Source organism: Halichoerus grypus, chromosome 10 (genome assembly GCF_964656455.1).
Source record: "Halichoerus grypus chromosome 10, mHalGry1.hap1.1, whole genome shotgun sequence".
NCBI classification, from domain to species: domain Eukaryota; kingdom Metazoa; phylum Chordata; class Mammalia; order Carnivora; family Phocidae; genus Halichoerus; species Halichoerus grypus.
Genome location: NC_135721.1, coordinates 20,684,431 through 20,706,353, shown reverse-complemented (window position 1 = coordinate 20,706,353; position 21,923 = coordinate 20,684,431). Strand labels below are relative to the sequence as shown.

Sequence of the window (21,923 nt, the reverse complement as noted above, 5' to 3'; positions counted from 1 at the left end):
TCAGAAAAGATAAGCACACATACCACCCCTCCCTGCCCCGTATATATATACACAAACATTTGTTGAATGAATGAACAACTGGAAAAGGGCTTCCCAGCATAGAAGATTCCATGGAGCTGGACGCCACTTGAAAAGACACAGTGCACACAAAACACATAGCATCAAGCCAGCAAAGGTGGCCCAGGCTCCCAAACAAAGAAATTAAACAAAAGGGGGAAACCAGGAAGGTGGAAAGGGGGCCAAATTCCAGAAACCGGACTCTCAGAGGCCCGCAATCTTAAAATGAGAGATGCTGAGCACGAAATTAAATGCACGTTGATGAAGACATAGAAAACTTAATCTCTGAGTGCATGAAACCCGGGAAACGGTTTGCAGCCCTCTACAAGGTGGAGTCACAGAGGCTGGGGAAGCACTTGAAACCACCAAGAGCTTTAAAAGTACTGATGCTTGGGGGCGCCTGGGTGGCTCAGTCGTTAAGTGTCTGCCTTCGGCTCAGGTCATGATCCCAGGGTCCTGGGATCGAGCCCCACATCAGGCTCCCTGCTCAGCAGGAAGCCTGCTTCTCCCTCTCCCACTCCCCCTGCTTGTGTTCCTTTTCTCGCTGTGTCTGTGTCAAATAAATAAATAAAATCTTTAAAAAATAAAAAAAAATAAAAAAACAAGTACTGATGCCTGGCCCCACCCACCCAAGGTTGGACTGGCTTGGTCTGGAGTTTGGCAGGGACACCAGCGTTTTTAACCAGCACCCTCCTCCCTCCCGGTAATTCTAGAACGCACTTAGAGGAGATCCAGCCCATGCCCTTGCTTTATAAATGAAGACACTGGGGCTTTTTGGAGAAAAAGCCCCGGATCCACAGCAGATTAGTGCTGGCTCCCTGCTCCTGGGCCTCAGCTCGAGGAGGACCCGCTCCCAGGCTCACCGAGCTCACCTCTGGCTTCCCTCTCCTGCCCGCAGGTCAGCATCACTGTGATCGAGGCCCGGCAGCTGGTGGGCTTGAACATGGACCCCGTGGTGTGCGTGGAGGTGGGTGACGACAAGAAGTGCACGTCCATGAAGGAGTCCACTAACTGCCCCTACTACAATGAGGTCAGTGCCCTGTGGCCCTCCGTGGGGAAAGGGACTTCCCTACATGTGGCGGGAGGCTGGGCCCCAGCCCACCCAGGCCCAACAGAAACAGCAGGGGTTGAGGGGCACAAAGGGCTGCCAGCAGGGGTGACCTTGGCCCACGCTGTTACAACCCCGGCACGCAGATGTGCCGTGCCATGTCCTCCGAAGCCTGAGTCTAGATCACCCCCTGACCGTGTTCTGGCCAGAGGCCACTGTTTCTCCGGCCCTGTCTGTGGGTGAACCCCGTGAGGCCTGGCCAGAGCCCTTTGGGGCAGTGGCAGCATTAAGGAGTGGTTCCCATGAACCAGCTTCTCCTGTAAATGCTGCAGGTGCGCCCCCTCCTCTGGCCCCCGCAAAAGTCAGAGGTTGTTGCCCTCAGTCCCATTTGACACAAGGGGACATTGAAGCTCTTGGAGAAAGTCCTTGCCCGGGTGCTAAGGGCCAGAGTCGGGTTCTGCGTGCTCACCTTCTCTGCTGGGCTGCCTCCATGCTGCCTGAACCTCTACGGGGATCCTTCCAGAGCACTGGCCTTGATTCTTAGGGTATGAGAGAAAAAGGTCTGGTTCCTGCTCCTATTCTTTGCAGCCATCTGAGGCCACACTGAGGTCAAAGGCCCTCAGAGACCTTCTAATTCAATCTCCCCATCTTACAGAGGAGGAGACTGAGGCCTCAGTGTAAGAAGGACCTTACCCAAGAGCACAGAGAGTACTGTTGATGAAGCAGGGCCCAGCCTGTCAGCCTCAGCCCAGCACTCTGTCTGCCACCTCATATGACCACCCCTGACACAATAGCTTGACTCTGGGCTCCAGCGGGGAACGAACTTAATCAGCTCTGGGGAGGGATGCCCAGATGCCTTTCAGGTGCCTGAGCGTAGGTCAGATGAACACAGAAGCCGCTGGTCTGGGGGCTCTAGCCCTCCTTCTCCTGGAGGGACCTCCAGTCTGCTTCTCCTGGTGGCTCCAGGGAGTGAGGCATCTGTGTCCTGTGTCTCCGTGTCTGTCCTGAGGAGTGGTGAGGGCTGAGGGTGCCACCTGAACTTAGGGGGAGCCCCCCAGCTGGGCATCTTCAGGAAGGAAACCTGGACACACTTCTGTCCCCCATAGGGACCCAGGCCAGGGTCCTGTGTTACCCCAGGTGGGCCTGGTTCTCATAGCTGGTTGCCCACAGGCCCACAGAGCTGGGACATCCGTGCTCAGAAACACCCACCCCACCCCTTCATCTCCCAGCCCCATGTGGCAGCCTTCCCAGGAGTCAGGAAATTCAGCCTCTGACCTTACATCAGGGCACATCCCTGACTGGAAAAGCTTCAACCTAGATAAGAGTCCACTTTCCCTTAATGGATATGGAGACAGGTGCCCCGGCCTTCCACAGTTACCTGAGAGCAGCAGAGCCACGTTTGGCGGACTCAAGGCCTCACCTGGCACCAACCTCATGCACCTCATGTTTCATTCAAATTGCTTCCTCCTTCCCAAGGTAAAAGCTGCTTTTCCCACACTGTTTCCCCAGCAAACTCCTACTCACCCTCCAGAGCCCAGGCCAAGTGTCCTTGGCACTGAGTGGCCTTACCTGCACTCTCTGGGTCACAGTTCAATGTGCTTCTTTCTCTGTGACAGTAACATCCCTGAATTGTGGTTGGTCCTTCATGTCTCTGTCCCTGGTGGACTGGAGGCTCCCCGTCTCCTGCATCGCTGTGGCCCGGCCCAGAGCCTGGCTTGTACCTGGAGGGGTTGGGGCTGCAGAATGGATACTCACCCGAAGGAAGAAACAAACATTTGCTGAGCTTGTGCGGCACTTCGAGCCCATCTGGCAACATGGGGACCACAGAGGTGACAGTGTCTTCCCTGACAGGCCACGCCTACATCCAGCCTAGAAACCATTTTCCAGTTATATCCAAGACTATCCCTTCCACTCACGTGAATCTTAAATTTGTTCTTTTTTTTTTTAAGATTTTATTTATTTATTCGACAGAGAGAGTGAGAGAGCACAAGCAGGGGGAGCAGTAGAGGGAGAGGGAGAAACAGGCTCCCTGCGATGCAGGACTCGATCCCAGCACCCTGAGATCATGACCTGAGCCGAAGGCAGACGCGTAACCATCTCAGCCACCCAGGCGCCCCTGTTCTTGATCATAGTTTTGTACTTCCTCACAAATCCAAGTAGCTCTGATTTGTTTAATTTCTGTTTCCTCCAAACCAGGGTCTCTCAAACTCAGCACTAGGGACATTTGGGGCCAGATAGTTTTTGGTGTAGGGGACTGTCCTGTGAAGTGTAGGATGTTGAGCAGCATCCCTGGCTTCTACCCACTCGATGCCAATAGCGACCCCCACCCACTTGTAGCAACCAAAAATGTTTCCAGACATTGCCAGATGTCCTGCTGCAGTTAAAATCACCCCCCCCCCCCCCCGTTGAGAACAACCCCTCAAAACTATCTTCCCATGATTCTTCTGGTCCCAGAGCAGGGCTTTCTTTCCTTTTGCTTCTTGTCCTATGCCACGTTCCTCTTTATTGAAAGATACCCTTGGTCCCAGGGATGTACTGCTTCTGGGCTAATTGTCTGAGTGAGCAGGAACTGTCCTCTGACTCCACTAAACACAATAGAGGGAGATGAGGATCATCAGCATGACTTAGCAGACTTCTAAGTGGTTAGAAAAGGGGAATATGCTCAGGACACACAAGGAATATGCCCATAGACTCCTCAGAGAGTGCAGAATTCTGGCGCTCATTTAGCTAGCTCGCTCTCCCAGGGCTGACGGAGTCAGAGGCCGCTGGCCTGGCCTTCGCCTCGAGACCTGTCTTCGTGTGAAGGGAGATTCACAACCACTGCCCTCCCAATACAGCCTGACCATTCAAGACCAGGCCAAGACCCCTTTCCATGGGTGCATCTGGTCCTGGCCACTGGTGCCTTCCTTCTGCCTCAGCCACCTCTCTCCTTTGCCCTGGATGGTTTTTCTTTTTTCTTCCCAAAGGATCTGGCATCACACCCAAACCACTCAGCACCCCCAACTCTGCCTTTACTTTTCCTTTGGCTCTTCCTTTGCCTCTTAGGTGTTCTACTCTCGCATATTCTCTCCGAGTACAATGATGGAAAACCCCATATGCTCAGGGACAGGAACAGGGAGTCTCTGTCTACCTCCCATCTGTCCCTCCATCTAGCCACGCCTTTCCCAATCCCACGTACTTCCTGGTGACCGCCCCTTTCTGTCCTCCCACTCACCGTCCGATTCCGTGATCTGTCCCCACTGCCTCTCCTCCTAAGCACACCTCAGTCTCCAGCCCCCTGTCCACTGAAACTGCCCTCTGGGTCATCAAGGACCATGCTGTCCCTAACTCCAAGTCCACGTCACCCCTCTCCTTTGACTGCCCAGCCCTTTCCAACATCTCGACACCCCCTCCCCCGGGGGCCTCTCTGCTGCTCTCCCCTCCTGGCACCTGCACACTGAGGCCAGGAGAAATGGGCCCTGGGGTGAGGGGCAGCTCCCAGCTTCGGAGGACAGCTCACACCCGGAGCATTTTACGTTTCCGGCAAATGAAGTCCTTCACACCTTATTTTACAAATTAAACATCGCTGAAATTGGGACACTTCCAGGCAGTGGAGCATTGTGGTTTAAGGGCAATGTCTGTGTTGCCCGCACAGCTGTGGTGTATATTATGGTATCTGTAATCTCATCCAGCCTCATAACAAGACTCGGAGGTGGGTATCATTACCCCCATTTTACAGCTCAGGAAACAGATTGGACAATGTGTTGCCCAAAGCCACCCAGCTCCCACCTGCAGTCAGGGAGGACCAGTGGTTACACTGCTGTTCCTCTGAACTTCGGGGCTCAGGGGAAATGGCTGGGGTGCAGACAGGCAGTGGCAGGAGGGAGGGGCCTGGCACTGCCCCAGGCTGTTGGCTGCTGTCAGCTGAGTGACAGCACCTCTGGGTCCTCCCTCCTTCCAGTACTTCGTCTTTGACTTCCATGTCTCTCCTGACGTCATGTTCGACAAGATCATCAAGATCTCGGTGAGTGTAACTCAAACTGCACCTTTGTGTAGACTTGAAAAGGGCATCCCTCTGGATTGGCATTAAAAGGCAGCCCCATGTCCAGACACACAGCCGGGCAAGTGGGGCACAGGCTGGTTTGGGCCCCTCTCCCCTGTTTAACCAGGTACCTCTGCACAGTGTACAACCTACCCCCCCGTACCTGGCAACCAGCAAAAGTGAGGGCAAGAGGGGTTCATGCTGAGCCTCAGCAAGCCGTCCCTGCCCTGCAAATGCCCTCCCACTTCACCGGAAAGTTCCATTCCCCAGAAAGGCAGGTGGTGCCACCATCAGACCACCCCACCCCTACCCCATGGAAAGCCTCTGCCCTGCCCGGCCTGACTGGGGGCTGGTGCTTCTGCCCGGAAGGTGATTCACTCCAAGAACCTGCTGCGCAGTGGCACCCTAGTGGGGTCCTTCAAAATGGATGTGGGAACCGTGTACTCCCAGCCTGGTGAGTAGCTGCGCGACTCGGTCAGCGTCAGTGACCGCGGCTCAGCGAGTGTGGCCCGTGCCGTCCTTCCCACCCTGGCAGCCCCAGGGCCTGGCCTGGCCAGGACCGTAAACTCAGTGTGAGGCCGTAGGGGGTGTGGAGGGACGGGTGTCGAGTCTGCACACGGATGCAGTGACTACCTGTGCTCAGGCCGCTGGATTCACTGGAGCCCTTCTGGGTGTGCGGCATCACCCCCTTTTACACTCGAGGGGCCTGGGGCTCAGAGAAGCGTTGGGGCTCCACCATCACCCAGTTGGTCTGGGGTGAAATCAGGCTGCGTGACTCCAGGGCACCCACTGAGCCACACTGTCCTCAACACAAATGTAGTGTGGCAGCCTCTGAGGGATGCCGGGCTCACTGACCATCCATCAAGGGCCCCAGGCCTCCAGAGAATAGCCATGTGGGACTGTGGCTGACTCACCGCAACGTGGGTCCCCATGGGCCAACACCGGATGGGGCTGGCGAGGGAACCCCAAGGGGAGGCCCAGAGGGTTTGTGAGGCACAGGCCAGGCCAAGATGACGACCAAGCCCACGGCCAGCTCAGGAACCACTGGCATGCAACCTGGCACCAGGCCCCACGTCATGTCCCTGAAGTGAACCCACCACTCAGGATGCAGTAATGACTCCATCAGGCCTTTTGGCAGTGACAGTCCCATTTCCCCAGTGTCACATTTGACCCTCACAAAACAGCGAGGGAGGAGGCATCAGCATTTCTTCCCATTTTACAGATGAGATAAATGAAGCCAGGACAAGTTAAGTAGCTTGGAAGTGCCACTAAACTATTAGGTTCAACAAATGGGCGATTTCTTATGGTTCAACTTAATGGATACTTGGCTGGTGCACGCTCTGTGACTTAGACTAGGGAATCGAGTCCAAACCCAAGATTAAACGCATAAACATCACAGAATCTTAGAACATTCAAGCCACCAGAGACCTTAAAACATCTAGTCCAGTGTCTCCAGTGTCCAGTGTCCAGTGTCAGTATGACGAAGAGGTCCAGGGTTACGAAGAGACTTGCCCAGAGCCCGTGCAAGTGGAACCTGGTCTCCTGGGTGCCAGGCCAGCGCCTTTTCCCCTGCCACACACACGTTGTTGTCCTCAGCAGAGGGTGACCCTAGTGACCATTAGCATCTTTGGGAGCGGGGGAGAGGGCCAGTCCGCGACCCGGCACTTCCCAGGAATCATGCCCAGCTGCAGGCAGTGGAATCTCACAGGCATCCCGGAGGAGGTGCTCCAGCCCGGGGCTGAGCACTGCCCCCCACCTCCAGTACCGGCGGCAGGGGTGTGGAGAGACAGCAAGGAGCCTGACGTGGACCCCTGGGCGTCCCGACGGTGGAGTCCTGGAGAGGAGACCACTGCCACTCAGAGAGCGCCCGCTGAGTGCCAGGCGCCGGGCCACGCACGCCGTGCCCGCAGGCCTAGCCCTGACCAGCCCCTGCAGGCAACATCACTCCATTTCACGGGAAGGAAGCAGGCCCACAAGCTTGCATAGCTGGTCCAGGGAAAGGAAAAGGATGTGAACCCGGGTCCAGGTGGGCCCAGAGTCCAGGCTCTCCACTGAGCTAACCCACCGCCAGATTTGCTGCTGCTGGGTTTTTTTGTTTTTGTATTTTATTATTATTATTATTATTTATTTATTTGACAGAGAGAGAACGAGAGAGGGAACACAAGCAGGGGGAGTGGGAGAGGGAGAAGCAGGCTTCCCGCGGAGCAGGGAGCCCGATGCGGGGCTCGATCCCAGGACCCTGGGATCATGACCCTAGCCGAAGGTAGATGCTTAACGACCGAGCCACCCAGGCGCCCCTTGATGCTGCTTCTGAATCTGTTCCTGGGCCTGGTCCCCTTCATGGGAGCCTGAGGTCACACGGCCCCTTCAGTTAGGGCACTGAGGTCTTCACTCTGATGGTCTCTGGTTTGGCCTGGCCCTCTTGATGAGTCCCTGGTTGCTTACCCAGCCAGGGAGTCGTTGGAAGCATGCTTCCCGGGTGCTGCTGGGAGTCTGGACTGGTGTCAGTATCTTGCGGGGCTGGAAGGGTTTCCTGGGGGACTCACCCTGCAGGACCACGTTTGCACCAGCAGAGACAGCAGCAGGACCCTGCTCACTCACTAAGTCTCTCTGCTGGAGATGAGGAGGGGTCGTTCAAGGCCACAGCCTCCGTCTGGGAGATCATAGAGGAGGTCCAGGGTGCTAGCCACCTCCCCAGCCTGACCAGCCTTCCCGGGCAGGTATCTGAGAAGTTTGGATGGGGGAAGGGGGAGGAAGGAGGCCCTTCCAAGCTCAAAGACCGGCAGCCATAAAGGCAGGGGGGTCTGAACAGGGACTCCAGTTGTTCCGAGGGAAGTAAGCAGCTGGGCCCAGCAGGAGCACAGGGGTGGGGTGGGATGAGCGGAGTGAGCCGGGCAGAGCTGAATCAGGAGGCCTCACAGACCACACTAAGGTCGGTGGTCTGTACCCCAAGCACTGACAAGCTGCAGGCATTTGAACGGAAGAGTGAGGGAGGGGGAGCCTCTCTGAAGGTTCTGTCTGGCAGCTGTGTGCAGGTGGTCTGCAGGGGTGGGGGCAGGAGGGTTGGAAGTTTCCAGCTTCAAAGTCACAAACACATACCTGGATGTGGGACCTTTCCCCAGCTGCTCGCCCCTCTGGGGGCCTCTGTCTCCTCCTGGCCATTCTGGGGACCAGGGGCCAAAAAGATGCTCAGCTCTGCAGCCTGCCCCAGGATGGCAGGTGCAGTCCCCGCTCGTCACCCCTGCAGAGCACCAGTTCCACCACAAGTGGGCCATCCTGTCAGACCCCGACGACATCTCTGCTGGGCTGAAGGGCTACGTGAAGTGTGACGTCGCCGTGGTGGGCAAGGGGGACAACATCAAGACGCCCCACAAGGCCAACGAGACCGATGAGGATGACATTGAGGGGTGAGGCTCCCATCTGCCCCAGCCCCTGGAGACCTGACCCAGCCCTCCCTTCCCCCAAAGAGAGCCCTTGGGGTGGACTTGGCACACAGACCCCCCTCCCTCCCTTTACCCTTATCCCCACCTACTCCCAGACAGCCCAGCTCCTCCAAGAAGGACCGAGGGCAGGGCGGGGGAGGAGTTCATGGAGACTGTCCCAGGCCCCAAGGGTATGCAGATGCCAGGGCAGGACTGGGGTGCACCAATTCTGGCCACCACGGCCCTAGCTCTATGTGCCGGCAGGAACTTGCTGCTCCCTGAGGGGGTGCCCCCTGAACGCCAGTGGGCCCGATTCTACGTGAAAATTTACCGAGCAGAGGGGCTGCCCCGCATGAACACCAGCCTCATGGCCAATGTGAAGAAGGCTTTCATTGGTGAGAACAAGGACCTGGTCGACCCCTATGTGCAAGTCTTCTTTGCTGGCCAGAAGGTATTGGGGTGCAGGATGCAGGAGGCTGGGTTTGGGGTAGCAGGCATTCGAGGTACAGAGTGATTGGAGGATGGGGACTGGAGGTGGATGTGAGGCAGAATCAGAAGCCAGGTGACACCTTCGATCCCCTGGTGCATTCGCGGAGATGAGAGGGGAGGGGAGCTCCAGCCGGAGGGGGTCCAGCCTTAGGGGATCCTGCCTGCTTCTGCGTCCTATAGACCAAGAGCTAAGGCAGGAGCCCTGAAAGGGAGGCGAGTCTGAGAGGCTGGTGTGGGGAGAGTGCCTGCAGGACATAAGTGCACGCACATGCACACGCACACGCACACGCACACGAGCACTGGGTGTTGTATGCAACTGATGAGTCACTAAAGTCTACCCCTGAAACTAATAACGTACTATATGTTAACCTAATTGAATTTAAATAAAAAATTAAATATATATATATATATACACACATACCCCATACATACACATACACACATGACTACACACACTGATACATATCACATACACACCCCACACATATGCGGACATGCACACACACACACACACACACACAAACCCTAACCCTCACTCCCTCCCACCAGGGCAAGACTTCAGTGCAGAAGAGCAGCTACGAGCCCCTGTGGAATGAGCAGGTCGTCTTTACAGACCTGTTCCCCCCACTCTGCAAACGCATGAAGGTGCAGATCCGGGACTCAGACAAGGTCAACGACGTGGCCATCGGCACCCACTTCATTGACCTGCGCAAGATTTCCAACGATGGAGACAAAGGTCAGCAGCAGGAGACTGGAGGCGGGGCAAGGGCACTGAGGGCAGGAGTCCGTGAGACCTGCCCCCTCACACCACCTCCACCATCCCCACCTCTTCCCAAAAGGCCCTGGCCATTGTGAGGGCTTGGTCCGCTGTGCCCTCCCCCTCAAAGGGAGGTGGAAGGTCATGGCTCAGGTCTGCACCGAGCTGCCAGGGCCTGCCTGAGTGAGGCTGCCTGGATTTGAACCTCAGCTCTGACAGTTAGTAGCTGTGTGATCTCTGGGCCTGTTTTCCCATCTGTGAATTGGAAATAATGATGGTGTGTGCTGTGTGTGTATACACATACGTTTCACATATGCGTGGTCTGCTGCCATAGTCCTGTCTGCGGCCTTGTGGGACTGACCCTTTCTAGGACCCAGGCGCTGGGCACCAGGGAGGTAGAGCAAGATAAGCATCCACTCCTGTCCTCATGGTGCTCACTGGGGACTAGGGAGGTGGATGTGCCATCACATGCTCAAAGCCTAAGGCCAGAGGCACAAAAGGCCACATGTTCTATGACTCCATTTATAGGAACTGTCCAGAATAGGCAAATCCACAGAGACAGAAAGGAGACTAGTGGTTGCCAGGGGCGGGGTGGGGGAGGAGACCCAGGACTAACTGCTAACAGGTACAGGGTTTCTTTGGGGGGCGATGGAATCGGGTGATGGTTCTACAACAGAGTGAATATACTAAAAACCACTGCAGTGCACATTTTTAAATAGTGAATTTTATATTATGTAAAGTATATCTTGAGTTTTTTAAGTGCCGTAATTCTTTTCTAAGCCAGGCAGAACAAAAACCAAACAAACATAGCACATGCCGCAGAATCGGACCCACATTACAGATGAGACAGCAAAGACCAACAGCGGGAGAAGTCAGCTGGGACTAGGAATCGGGCCGGCCTCACGGGGGAAGTGTAACACAGGCGGACAGAGAGAGGATCTTTGGAGAGGAGGGGAGGGGTCTGCATTGGCAGGGTGGGAGATCACAAGGGCCAGAAGGCCAGGCTGAGGAGCCTGAGGGGAGCGGGCATCTGTCCTTCAAATAGGGCAGGTTGTAGGCGGACCAGGAGGCAGGGAGCCTGACCCGGGAAGCGCTCTGCGCAAACGAGGAGGCTGCCCCACGCCTGCCCACACAGAGCAGATGTGAGCATCCCTAGGGCCTCCCGTCAGCCACTCACTGGCCCACAGGCTTTCTCCCATCTTGAGTGTTTCACCGAGCAAGGCATGGGGTTCTCGGCTCAGCAACTGGGAGCTGCAAGCCCGAGCCCCCAAAAGAGTTTCCACCACCCCCATGAGCCCCTCGTCCCTGTCCCCGTGGCCCACAGGCTTCCTGCCCACACTGGGCCCGGCCTGGGTGAACATGTACGGCTCCACACGCAACTACACCCTGCTGGACGAGCACCAGGACCTGAATGAGGGCCTGGGTGAGGGCGTGTCGTTCCGCGCCCGCCTCATGCTGGGCCTGGCTGTGGAGATCCTGGACACCTCCAACCCCGAGCTCACCAGCTCCACGGAGGTGCGGGTGGAGCAGGCCACGCCCATCTCGGAGGTGAGGCCCCAGGGGGCTGGGCTGTCCTCCAGAGCCCCCAGCTCAGCGCCCTTCCCACCATGGCAGCCTAGGCCGGGGCTCTCCCTGTTGCTGCCCTGTCTGCCTCAGAGGGCAAGACCCCATGATGAGGCCTCCTTCCCCAGGAAGCAGGGGCCCACACTCTGCCCCTCGTGGGGACCTCTGTCCCCTCCCACTGCCTATGCCTGCACTCTGCCTGCAGGTCCCAAGATGGAGCCTCCTCTCTGCCCTGTTCCTGGCCATGGTTGTCCCTTTCAGGGATATCCAGGCTGGAGGGCAAAAGGATTTAGGCCTTCAGGGTCTGGGCTGCTTGGCTGCACAAAGGGGTGGGATGTCCGCCCCCAGTGGCCCAAAGGGCCTCTCTGTAAGACAGTAGCAGGGGGCCTGGCCCCAGGCCCAACATCCCTGCTAAGGTTTGAGGATGGTTTGTACTACTTCCCCACAGAGCTGCACAGGGAAAATGGAAGAATTCTTTTTATTTGGAGCCTTCCTAGAAGCCTCAATGATCGACCGGAAAAATGGAGACAAGCCCATCACCTTTGAGGTCACCATAGGTGAGTGCTGGGCTCACAGTGGGGTCTTCAGGCCTGGGGGCTCCTGGGTGGTAATGGCTAGGCCCCACACCACGGGCCTAGAAGGAGGGAAACCTTGACCACTTTCCTTCACGTGTCCTCAAGCACCCGCATAGCACACAGTGTTCACATGAGAGCGTGCACACACGCCCACAGCAGTTCCTTAGTGCACACACCTACAGGGCTGAGCTGTGTTCGGTATATGGGGAAGAAAGAAGGCTTCCCTGCAGAAGGGAAAGGGGAGAGAGTAGGGATCCAGCCCATATCCTAGGCTGGACCTTGAGCTCAGTGGTCATCAGGGCTCCTAGCGAGGTCTTTGCACAGGGTAGAGGCCATGGGCACCTCCCTCTGGCTAGTGTTCTGTTGTGTCCAAGCTGGTACAGACTCCAGGCACCTTCCCCACTCCTTGCCCCCTTCCTTCCTTCCCATAAACCCAAAGCAGCACCCGGATCAGAGGGCAGGAGCCTGGGGGGAAAGGATTCTAGGCCCTTACGTACACCCTTCTGCCTCCAGGTAACTATGGGAATGAAGTTGATGGCCTGTCTCGGCCCCAGAGGCCTCGGCCTCGGAAGGAGCCTGGGGATGAGGAAGAAGTTGATCTGATCCAAAACTCAAGTGACGACGAAGCTGATGAGGGTGGGGACCTGGCCTCAGTGTCCTCCACCCCACCCATGCGGCCCCAGATCACCGACAGGTGAGCCAGGTGGATGGAGGGTCCTGAGAGGCCTTGCCTGCTGCCTCCCATCCTCTCATGGCCTGGCCTCCCACCTGCCCGCGCCCCAGTACTCAACTTCTCACCTGCTCCCCCGCAGGAACTACTTTCATCTGCCCTACCTGGATTGCAAGCCCTGCGTCTACATCAAGAGCTGGTGGCCGGACCAGCGCCGTCGCCTCTACAATGCCAACATTATGGACCACATCGCCGACAAGCTGGTCAGGGCCAGGCGGGGGTGGGAGGGAGGAGGGGAAGGCAGGGGGTGGGGGGTGCTTCGGAAGGCCTCGCCTAGCTTGGAAGCCTCCCCTGCAACACACTAGGCAGTCTGCCCAGCAGCTTGCCATGGGGGGATAGGGGGCAAGGGTGAGGACTGCTGGAATAGCCCCAGCATGACCTCTGGTCCTATCCCTGCCCCCATGTCCCAGGAGTGGGTGGGGGGCCTGAGGACTACCTGGAGTGGAGTCTGGGAATCCTAGCCCATCCCGTCCTGGTGTTCCCTGGAGGAGGCTGGCCAACCCCTCTGTCTCCGGCCGGCACTGCACCCCCACCCCCCATCTAGCCCTGACTTCTGCCCAGCCCCAGCGAGTCCACTGGGACCACAGGCCCACAGCCCAGAGGTGGCTTCTTCCTTCTGGAAGAGACAGAACCTGGGGAATTGGTTTCTGTATGGTGGTGGGACCTGGGGTGGGGGGCATGGCGCTAGTGAGGGGTCCCAGGTCGCTAGCCCTTCCTTCCCCTGATGAATGGGGGGAGACAGCTGGGGAGGTTGAGGTTGGGGGGCTATGGCTCAGCATGCACCCTCACTCCTGGTCCACAGGAAGAAGGCCTGAACGACGTGCAGGAGATGATCAAGACAGAGAAGTCCTACCCCGAGCGTCGCCTGCGGGGCGTCCTGGAGGAGTTCAGCTGTGGCTGCTAGTGAGAGGAAAGGGTGGGGGGCGAGGGGCTGGAAGTGGGGGGCTGGGCAGGGAAGGAGGTGTCTACAGGCCTGCTGCTGGCTGGTGGGCTCCTCTGAGCGCTGCTCCCCGGGTCCCCCAGCCGCTTCCTGTCCCTCGCTGACAAGGACCAGGGCCACGTATCCCGCACCAGGCTGGACCGGGAGCGCCTCAAGTCCTGCATGCGGGAGCTGGTGAGGACACGCTGGACCACATGGGGGATCAGGGGAGGGTGCCCGAGGTGGGGGGACATTGGTCTCTGAGGTCGCAGCCGCCAGGCCAGCCCCCTCAGTTGTGCGGTGTGGCCTGAGCCCCTCTCCCACACACCCCGCTCCCCTGCAGGAGAGCATGGGACAGCAGGCCAAGACCCTGCGGGCACAGGTGAAGAGACACACGGTGCGGGACAAGCTGAGGCTCTGCCAGAATTTCCTGCAGAAGCTGCGCTTCCTGGCAGACGAGGTGTGCCCCCTCATCAGCACGCAGAGAGGGGATGCCCAGCCCCCAAACCCGAGTGACTCGAGTGGGGAGGGGGTTGCCGCATAGGAAGGGACTGGACAGGACCACCTAGAAGCCCCTCCTGCTCTGACAGCCCCTGGGGGACTGAGGTGAACAAGCCCTTCCTCCTGTCGTGTGGGAGGTGAAGGAAGACCCAGCACCGGGGCCCTTCCCTCTGCAGGCCCAGGCCTGGCCCTCTGGCAGAGGCCCTGAGGGTCAGTCAGGCTCTGGGGGCCCTAGCCACGTGGCAGGACCCCTCCCTCAGCGGCCCCCACCCCGCTGACCCCAGCCCCAGCACAGCATCCCCGACGTCTTCATCTGGATGATGAGCAACAACAAGCGCATCGCTTACGCCCGGGTGCCCTCCAAGGACCTGCTCTTCTCCATCGTTGAGGAGGAGCTGGGCAAGGACTGCGCCAAGGTCAAGACGCTCTTCCTCAAGGTGCCAAAAGGGGAGTGAGACTTGGGGGGTGGGGCTGGGGGCTGGGGTTTGCACCTGGCTTCTTTCAAGGGATCAACCTCCCCACCTCTGGGTCTGGCAGGCCTGAGCTGATGGGGTGGAGCCCTCAAGTAGCAGGTGCTTGGAGAAGAGCTGGAGAGAGAATAGGGAGGGGGGGAGGGGGCCAGATGGCACGGCCCTGCCCATCCCCCTCTGCACTCTTCCCACCCCCACCCCCAGCCCAGGGGGCTGGCTGTGGAGGGGCAGGGGCAGCTCCCACCGAGGCCCCCACCCCCTCCTCACCCCGTGGGCCCGGCAGCTGACCGCACCCCCACCCCCAGCTGCCGGGCAAGCGGGGCTTCGGCTCAGCGGGCTGGACGGTGCAGGCCAAGCTGGAGCTGTACCTGTGGCTGGGTCTCAGCAAGCAGCGCAAGGACTTCCTGTGCGGCCTGCCCTGTGGCTTCGAGGAGGTCAAGGCAGCCCAGGGCCTGGGCCTGCACTCCTTCCCACCCATCAGCCTGGTCTACACCAGTGAGTGAGGCCCCCTGGGCCAGGCCGGGCTGGGCTGGCAGCCCTCACTCCGGGAGGGCAGTGGGAGGGCCGCCTGTCCGGAGCCTCAGCCTGCTCTCCCCCGCAGAGAAGCAGGCCTTCCAGCTCCGAGCCCACATGTACCAGGCTCGCAGCCTCTTTGCTGCCGACAGCAGTGGCCTCTCAGACCCCTTCGCCCGTGTCTTCTTCATCAACCAGAGTCAGTGCACAGAGGTGAGGGCCCACGGGAGGAGGGAGGAGTCCTGGGAAGCCCCTGAGCGTGCGGGACCCAGAAAACAGATCGGCCAGCGCCCCAGATCCTTAGAGGACAGCCTTGCAGATATCTGCAGGCCCGGGCCACACTGGTAAAGGCTTTAATTGTGGTTACATTCGACACAGAAGAAAGGAAAGACGTGGGGGTGGGGGACCTGGGAGCCAACCTCATGGTCACCTTCATTTTAAGCTTTCGGGAAGAGTCAGGGACCATGACACTCCTGTCCTCGGAGTCTCTGGAAGCCGCAGTAACCTGGGGTGACTACTGCTCACGTTATCTGCCCACACACCACCACTTATTACCCATCTACCCCCCCCCCGCCCCGCCCCATGCTGCAGGTACTGAATGAGACTCTGTGCCCCACCTGGGACCAGATGCTGGTGTTCGACAACCTGGAGCTATACGGTGAAGCCCATGAGTTGCGGGATGATCCCCCCATCATTGTCATCGAGATCTACGACCAGGACGCCATGGTACGGGCAGGCTCAGGCACCAGGGAGCTCCGCCTTCAGCCCTGCACTCCACACCTCACCTGGCCAGCCCCAGAGCTCCTCAGCCAAAGTGCCTGCTGGAAAGCTGGGAGTGGGGGCTGCTGACCAGCCCCTCCAGCAGACCCAGGTGTCTCCTGTCCTGTCACTGCAGCCTGACCCCTTCCTGATGCCGTGGGCCTCTGGGATCTCAGGAAAGAGCAGGGTGTCCCCTGCTCCTGCCACAGACAGACCCACCCAGCTCAGGCCCAGAGTCATCGTGCCAGCAAGTCCTGCTGTTATCAGCCTTCCCAAACTCCTGGGTCTCCCAAGCCCTGCCCACACTGCCGCAGTCAGTAACAGCCTCACAGTTCTCCATGGGAACTCTGGGGTAGAGAAGGAAAGGATGAAGGGGACCCCTCCAGAACTGGGGAGCCACCCCTCCAGCTACCGGGATACCCTGAGAGCTCTGGACTAGAGACAGGAAGATCTCACTGCTAGTCCTGAGTCCTGCATCTGCCTTTCGCTGCCAGCATGGGCCTGAGCAAGTCTGCCGTGGGCCCCAAGACTTGGTTTTCCCCATCTGTAAAATGGGGTGATCACACCCGCCCCTTAGCTCCTGGGGCTATGGTGAGGACTGATCCCAGGTGTGAACATGCACAGTAAACTCAAGTGCTGGGAGGCCACCTTGGTTATTTGTCATATCAGGGAAAAGCCGACTTCATGGGCCGGACCTTCGCCAAGCCCCTGGTGAAAATGGCCAACGAGGCGTACTGCTCGCCCCGCTTCCCACCACAGCTCGAGTACTACCAGATCTTCCGCGGCAATGCCACGGCCGGCGACCTGCTGGCTGCCTTCGAGCTGCTGCAGGTGGGGACCACAGGCCGGGCCCGGGGGCCGGGGGCCGGGGGCTGCTCTCCTCCCCATCCTGCTGGGAGGCCAGTTTGACTGAAGCTGGGGCGTGGGTCTCAGGGCCTGGGGCGTTGGCCTTCCCTGTCTCCCCATAGCCCCTGACAACTTATGGGGAAGGAGAGCGTGACACTATGACTCCCATTCCCCAGATTGGGCCAGCGGGGAAGGCGGACCTGCCACCCATCAACGGCCCCATGGACATGGACCGAGGTCCCATCATGCCTGTGCCCGTGGGCATCCGGCCCGTGCTCAGCAAATACCGAGTCGAGGTATATGAGGGCTCTGTCGGGGTCCTCCAGGCCCTGCCGTCTTCTGGCTTCCTTGCCCCCTCCACTGTCTTCCCATCAGGGCCACATGCACACATCACACTGTGGGCATCAGGGGGTCTTCGGCGACCTCAGACCACTCCTCATTTTTCAGACAAGGAGACTGAGGGCCTTGGAAGGGAACTGACTTGTCCAAAATCACACCCAGAGCCAGTGGCAGAGCCAGGCGCCTGCCCGGTCCGCACTGAGTCACACTGTGTCATTCCAGGACCTTCCCAGCCCTCCCGTCTGTGCCCCCACATCCACTCACACCCTGGAGCTGCTTGCAAGGACACTGGCCTCTCATCAGCTCTCCTGGCCCTGCCCCTCCTGACTTGCTGCCCACCCCCACCAAGCTCCTCCTCAGGTGGCCCAGCCCACCCTCCACTGGCCCCACTGACTACGGGGCTCCCCTCTCTCCACCCAGGTGCTCTTCTGGGGCCTGCGAGACCTGAAGCGGGTGAACTTGGCCCAGGTGGACCGGCCACGGGTAGACATCGAGTGTGCAGGGAAGGGGGTGCAGTCGTCCCTGATCCACAATTACAAGAAGAACCCCAACTTCAACACCCTCGTCAAGTGGTTTGAAGTGGTGGGTGCAGGCCCTGGGCATAGCCAGGCAGAGTGGGGTGTGGCCGGTGTGGCTGGGGGTGGCCCCACTGTGCCCCGCCTTGAGCCCAGGTTGCCCTTGCTCAACCCCGCCCCCCCCAGGACCTCCCAGAGAATGAGCTGTTGCACCCGCCCCTGAACATCCGAGTGGTGGACTGCCGGGCCTTCGGCCGCTACACCCTGGTGGGCTCCCATGCCGTCAGCTCTCTGCGGCGCTTCATCTACAGGCCCCCAGACCGCTCGGCCCCCAGCTGGAACACCACGGGTATGGCCACTCCCCGAAGCCCGGGCCTGGCTCCACTCGGCCCACGGGAGCTCCTGCCCACAGTCCAGGCCACAGAGCCGCTGGCTGGCTACGCATGGGCATCCCCGAGTAGGCATGGGGGAGGCCAGGAGAGGCCCCTTCCTGGGGGACAAGCTGCCTCTGGCTGCCCATCACTCTAGAGCCAGAAAGGGCCAGAGCCGGACATGCTCTTCCAGAGCCTGAGGGCAGGTAGCTTCCTCTGCTGGTTCACGCATGAGACCCAGGCCTCCCTTCCAGCCTCCCTCCCGGCCCAGCCTCCACTGTTTCACTCCACGGCAGCTCAGCCTTCCCTCTGGCTCACGTTCTCCCCCTCCTTAGGCCTGTCTTTTCTCTCTCAACTGCCCTGTCCCTCCCTCTTGCCTCAGAAAGCTCCAGAATCAGCTTTAGGCCTCTGGTCCTTCCAACCACCTCTGACTCTCCCTGTCATTGCTGTTCCTCCCTGTCTGCCTGCCTGTCTGTGCATCTCTCTGTCCAGTCAGGGTCCTCCGGGATGGCCGTGTGCTGTGCAACGGGGGCCTCTCCTCTCGCCCCCCAGGGGAGGTCGTGGTGAACATGGAGCCGGAGGTGCCCGTCCAGAAGCTGGAGACCATGGTGAAGCTGGACGCGGTAAGGCACGCACCCGGGCTCAGTCCCACGCCAGCTGGGCCTGGGTGACGCTTCTCAGGAGCAGGGCCGCCTCCTTTGGCCCACAGCCCTGGGCCCCCCAACCCATGGCGCGTCATGGTGGAGGGCTAACCCTGGCTACGTGTGCAAGCAGCCCATCCTCGCTCTGTCCTGGAAAGCAAGACTGTCCACTCTGCGTGGGCCTCAGTGAGCACATGGACGTGCACATGTGCACGAGTGCGGGGTGTGCATGGATGAGCGACAGAGCAGTAACCGTCTGAGGGAATAGCCTGTGATTGTTTTTACTCCAACAAACACCTTATGTTCATGCAGTAGATTCCTTGCATTCCACACCAGTGTTCTTTCCAGAGGCTCCCTGGTTTTCCATCCTGGCCATTCACAAACCAATCTCCCTAGGCCTGGGCTGGGGAAGGATTTTCAGGTGGAAGCTCCTTTATTCCTCTTGGTTTGGGACACTAGGGCCATTTATCTGCCGGAGGGAACCCTGTCATCTGGGATTTAGATGCAGAGATGGTGTCTGCAGGGGAGAGTGGGAAGGAGACCCCAGGGGCCAGATGTGGGCTTCCTCCCTACCACATTCTCTCCACCCCATTCCTGACCTCAAGTCCTTCACACAGCCTGGGGCACCTCCTAGCTTCTGAGGTCTGGGTTTGGTCTGAATGACCTTGCCTGGGCCCACAGTCCTTGACCCCAGAGGGTCCCCAGCAGCTGGCTGAGTTAGCAGTGAGCACGGTTCTCAGGGGAGGGGAGCACTACCAGGAAAGCTCACTGTTCCAGGGCTGGCCGCCTCAGCTCCCACCCTCCTGAACCTCTCCCTGAGGGCTCCTCCTGGGGCCAGGGGAGAGCCCCCTAATTTCAGACCATCAATGAAAAAGAGCTTCCCCATCATCACCCAGACCCTGGGCTCTGGTGGGTGTTTTCACAACTATGCAGTTGTATGTGCATCCACTACATTTTAAGGTTCTTGCCCTGGTAAGTGGGCGGGGGGGCGGGGGGGGGGGAGTGGAGTTGGATTTGACCCTGTCTAGCCAACATTACCGAACTCCTGCTGCATATGGGTCAGCCTCCCTGTCCAAGCCTGAATGCCCATTGAAGACATCTGGGAAGTTACAACTATGCAGGTGCCCCGCCCCCACCTTGGGACTCAGCGGAGACCTGGCACTGATAGTTTGTAAAAGCCCCCTGTGAGTCTAGCACACAGCCAGGGTGGAGGACCACCACCCTCGAAGGTCTGAGGAGAAACATCTGCGAACCAGACCTTTCTCAGGCTCATCAGGCAGTAGGCTCTTGTCGGGCTAAGCCCGCAGAGCACAGGGGCTCACACAGAGAACGTCCCTGCATGAGCCCCCTCTCAGCTCTCACCCTTCTCTCTCCTGGCTGGGCGCCTGCCTGCCACTTCAGACCCCTGGTGGCTAATTCTGTCCCCATCTCCTTGGTTCCCCTCTGCAGTCTTCTGATGCCGTCATCAAGGTGGATGTGGTGAGTGTGGGGGCCATCTGGGGGCTTTGGGGAGAGAGAACCCTACAATGGCATAGGGTATCAGGCCAAGGGGCCCTGCATCAGGGACTGAGCCACTCCCCAGGCCCCGGATGCTTGGGACCAGCACACTCCTCCAAAGAGGCAGAGGGAGAGATGTACTCAGGCAGCCAAGCCCCCGAGTGCCAGTGGCGCCTTGGCCAGCGGCTTGAATTGGCAAGTCATGACCCTCTCTGGGCTGTGGTATCCTCCTCCACAAAACAAGGCCCCACCCCTTTGACATTGGTCACCCCCAGGAGCCTCATGGAGTCTAGGGCTTCCCAGAAGTAAATAGTCAGAAGGGATGGGGGACCCTTGGATGGTCCAGGGTCAGAGAATGGCCAGGGAGCAGGGCTGTAGGCAGGATTCTGGACCTGGCCAACCCTCCAGGCTGATGAGGAGAAGGAGAAGAAGAAAAAGAAGAAAAAGGGCAGCTCAGAAGAGCCAGAGGAAGATGAGCCAGATGAGAGCATGCTGGACTGGTGGTCCAAGTACTTTGCTTCCATTGATACCATGAAGGAGGTAAGGCCTCAGGCCTGGGCTGGGTTGCCAAGGAGGAGTAGGGCTAGGGGAGTTGACCCCAACCCCACATCAGCCCCTCCTATCCAGCTTCTTTCCCATTCCGCACCAGAGCTCGTTCCCCACTGCATTAACATGAGCTTAGTACAGATTTGTCTCACATCCTTGAAGTTCTACTCAGGACCCATCTTTTCCAAGATGGCGGTCCAGTCTACCTTCCCTGGCTAGGTTTTCTCTTGTCGTCACTCTTTTATACCACAAACATCTCCTCAGTGTATATGATGAGTCAGACACCATCCTAGGTACTGTGGGAGGCCCAAAGGGAGCAATGATTTCTTGGTAGGACTTGCACCTCTTCATACTGCTTTGCTCTACACATCTCTGCCATTGTGGCCGTGGAATGTTCTTCCCCTACTGTGTGCATGCAGCTTCTGCCTGCTGAGGCTGATCGCGCATTCCAGAAAGTGCATTTCTCCTCTTCCTCGTTTCTCTCTCTCCACCCTGCCTACCCAGCTCAGGGCACTCCCTGACTTACCAGCTGACCAGAAGGGACGTATGCCTGTGGTGTGTTTCCTCGGTAGGACCAGAGCTGATCCAGCCACCTCTCTCCTCCCCAGACCCTTTCTGTGACCCACGCTGTGGGTAATGTTTACCGTCCACATTAGTTTAGCCGGCTAAGCTGCTGTGGCAAGTTAGATGGGTGTGAAGAAGACAGACGCTTCTTTCTTTCTCACATAATGTCTCAGAGAGTGGCGTTAGGCTGGTACGGGGACATCATGGTGGCAGATACTATGACCCTGCCGCTTGTTGCTGGCGTCTGTGTGGTTGGAGATGGCGCACCCTCAGCTCCTAATACCAGAGCACAGGAAGGGGTAAAGAGAAGAAGTGGAAGCACACTCCTTTCCTCTTAAGGGCCCAACCCAGAACCTGCACATATCGTTTCCACTCATGTTAGCCAGGATCTAGTCCCTCAGCCACACCTAGCTGCAAGGGAGCCTGGGAAATGTAATCTCGGGCTACATGCCTGTGTGTCCAGAAAAACTTCTAAAGAGCAGGAGGGCAGATAATTGGGGGTCGCCTAGTCGTACCTTTTCCCAGCTGGATTCAAGCTGGCCGGGCTGGAGCTCCAAGGGGCGGCCTGTTATCTCCTTGTCTCTACTCCTATAATTTGCACAGGCTGCCACCAGGTCGCGCCCTGGTTAAAACCCCGTGATTCGGTTTCCAGCAGGTGGGATGGACTTTGGGGAAAGAAAACACTGATTCAGTTACTTTTCCACATTAAAAAAAGAATAATACCACTAAGAATCAACATTAAAGTGCATTTTATTTTTAAATGATACACAATTTAAAGAA

At 58.4% G+C, this 21,923-nt stretch overlaps 1 protein-coding gene across 5 annotated transcripts in view; it reads left to right on the top strand.

Annotated features, from left to right (window-relative positions):
* Positions 1–21,923, top strand: part of OTOF (otoferlin) — a 92,700-nt gene that overhangs the window by 60,558 nt on the left and 10,219 nt on the right. For 2 of the 5 annotated variants that reach the window (XM_036090243.2, XM_036090242.2), the window contains exons 9-32: positions 956–1,087; positions 5,046–5,108; positions 5,496–5,580; positions 8,374–8,533; positions 8,813–8,999; positions 9,587–9,773; positions 11,119–11,342; positions 11,806–11,914; positions 12,446–12,626; positions 12,745–12,865; positions 13,465–13,565; positions 13,686–13,776; positions 13,925–14,041; positions 14,367–14,519; positions 14,858–15,047; positions 15,154–15,278; positions 15,657–15,791; positions 16,494–16,655; positions 16,847–16,966; positions 17,430–17,591; positions 17,711–17,873; positions 18,388–18,518; positions 19,986–20,015; positions 20,442–20,573. In XM_036090243.2, coding sequence (XP_035946136.1) covers positions 956–1,087; positions 5,046–5,108; positions 5,496–5,580; positions 8,374–8,533; positions 8,813–8,999; positions 9,587–9,773; positions 11,119–11,342; positions 11,806–11,914; positions 12,446–12,626; positions 12,745–12,865; positions 13,465–13,565; positions 13,686–13,776; positions 13,925–14,041; positions 14,367–14,519; positions 14,858–15,047; positions 15,154–15,278; positions 15,657–15,791; positions 16,494–16,655; positions 16,847–16,966; positions 17,430–17,591; positions 17,711–17,873; positions 18,388–18,518; positions 19,986–20,015; positions 20,442–20,573 — 3,261 coding nt within the window. The remainder of the gene's footprint in view (positions 1–955; positions 1,088–5,045; positions 5,109–5,495; positions 5,581–8,373; positions 8,534–8,812; positions 9,000–9,586; positions 9,774–11,118; positions 11,343–11,805; positions 11,915–12,445; positions 12,627–12,744; positions 12,866–13,464; positions 13,566–13,685; positions 13,777–13,924; positions 14,042–14,366; positions 14,520–14,857; positions 15,048–15,153; positions 15,279–15,656; positions 15,792–16,493; positions 16,656–16,846; positions 16,967–17,429; positions 17,592–17,710; positions 17,874–18,387; positions 18,519–19,985; positions 20,016–20,441; positions 20,574–21,923) is intronic. The other 3 variants (XM_036090244.2, XM_036090246.2, XM_036090245.2) reach the window with 3 other exon arrangements.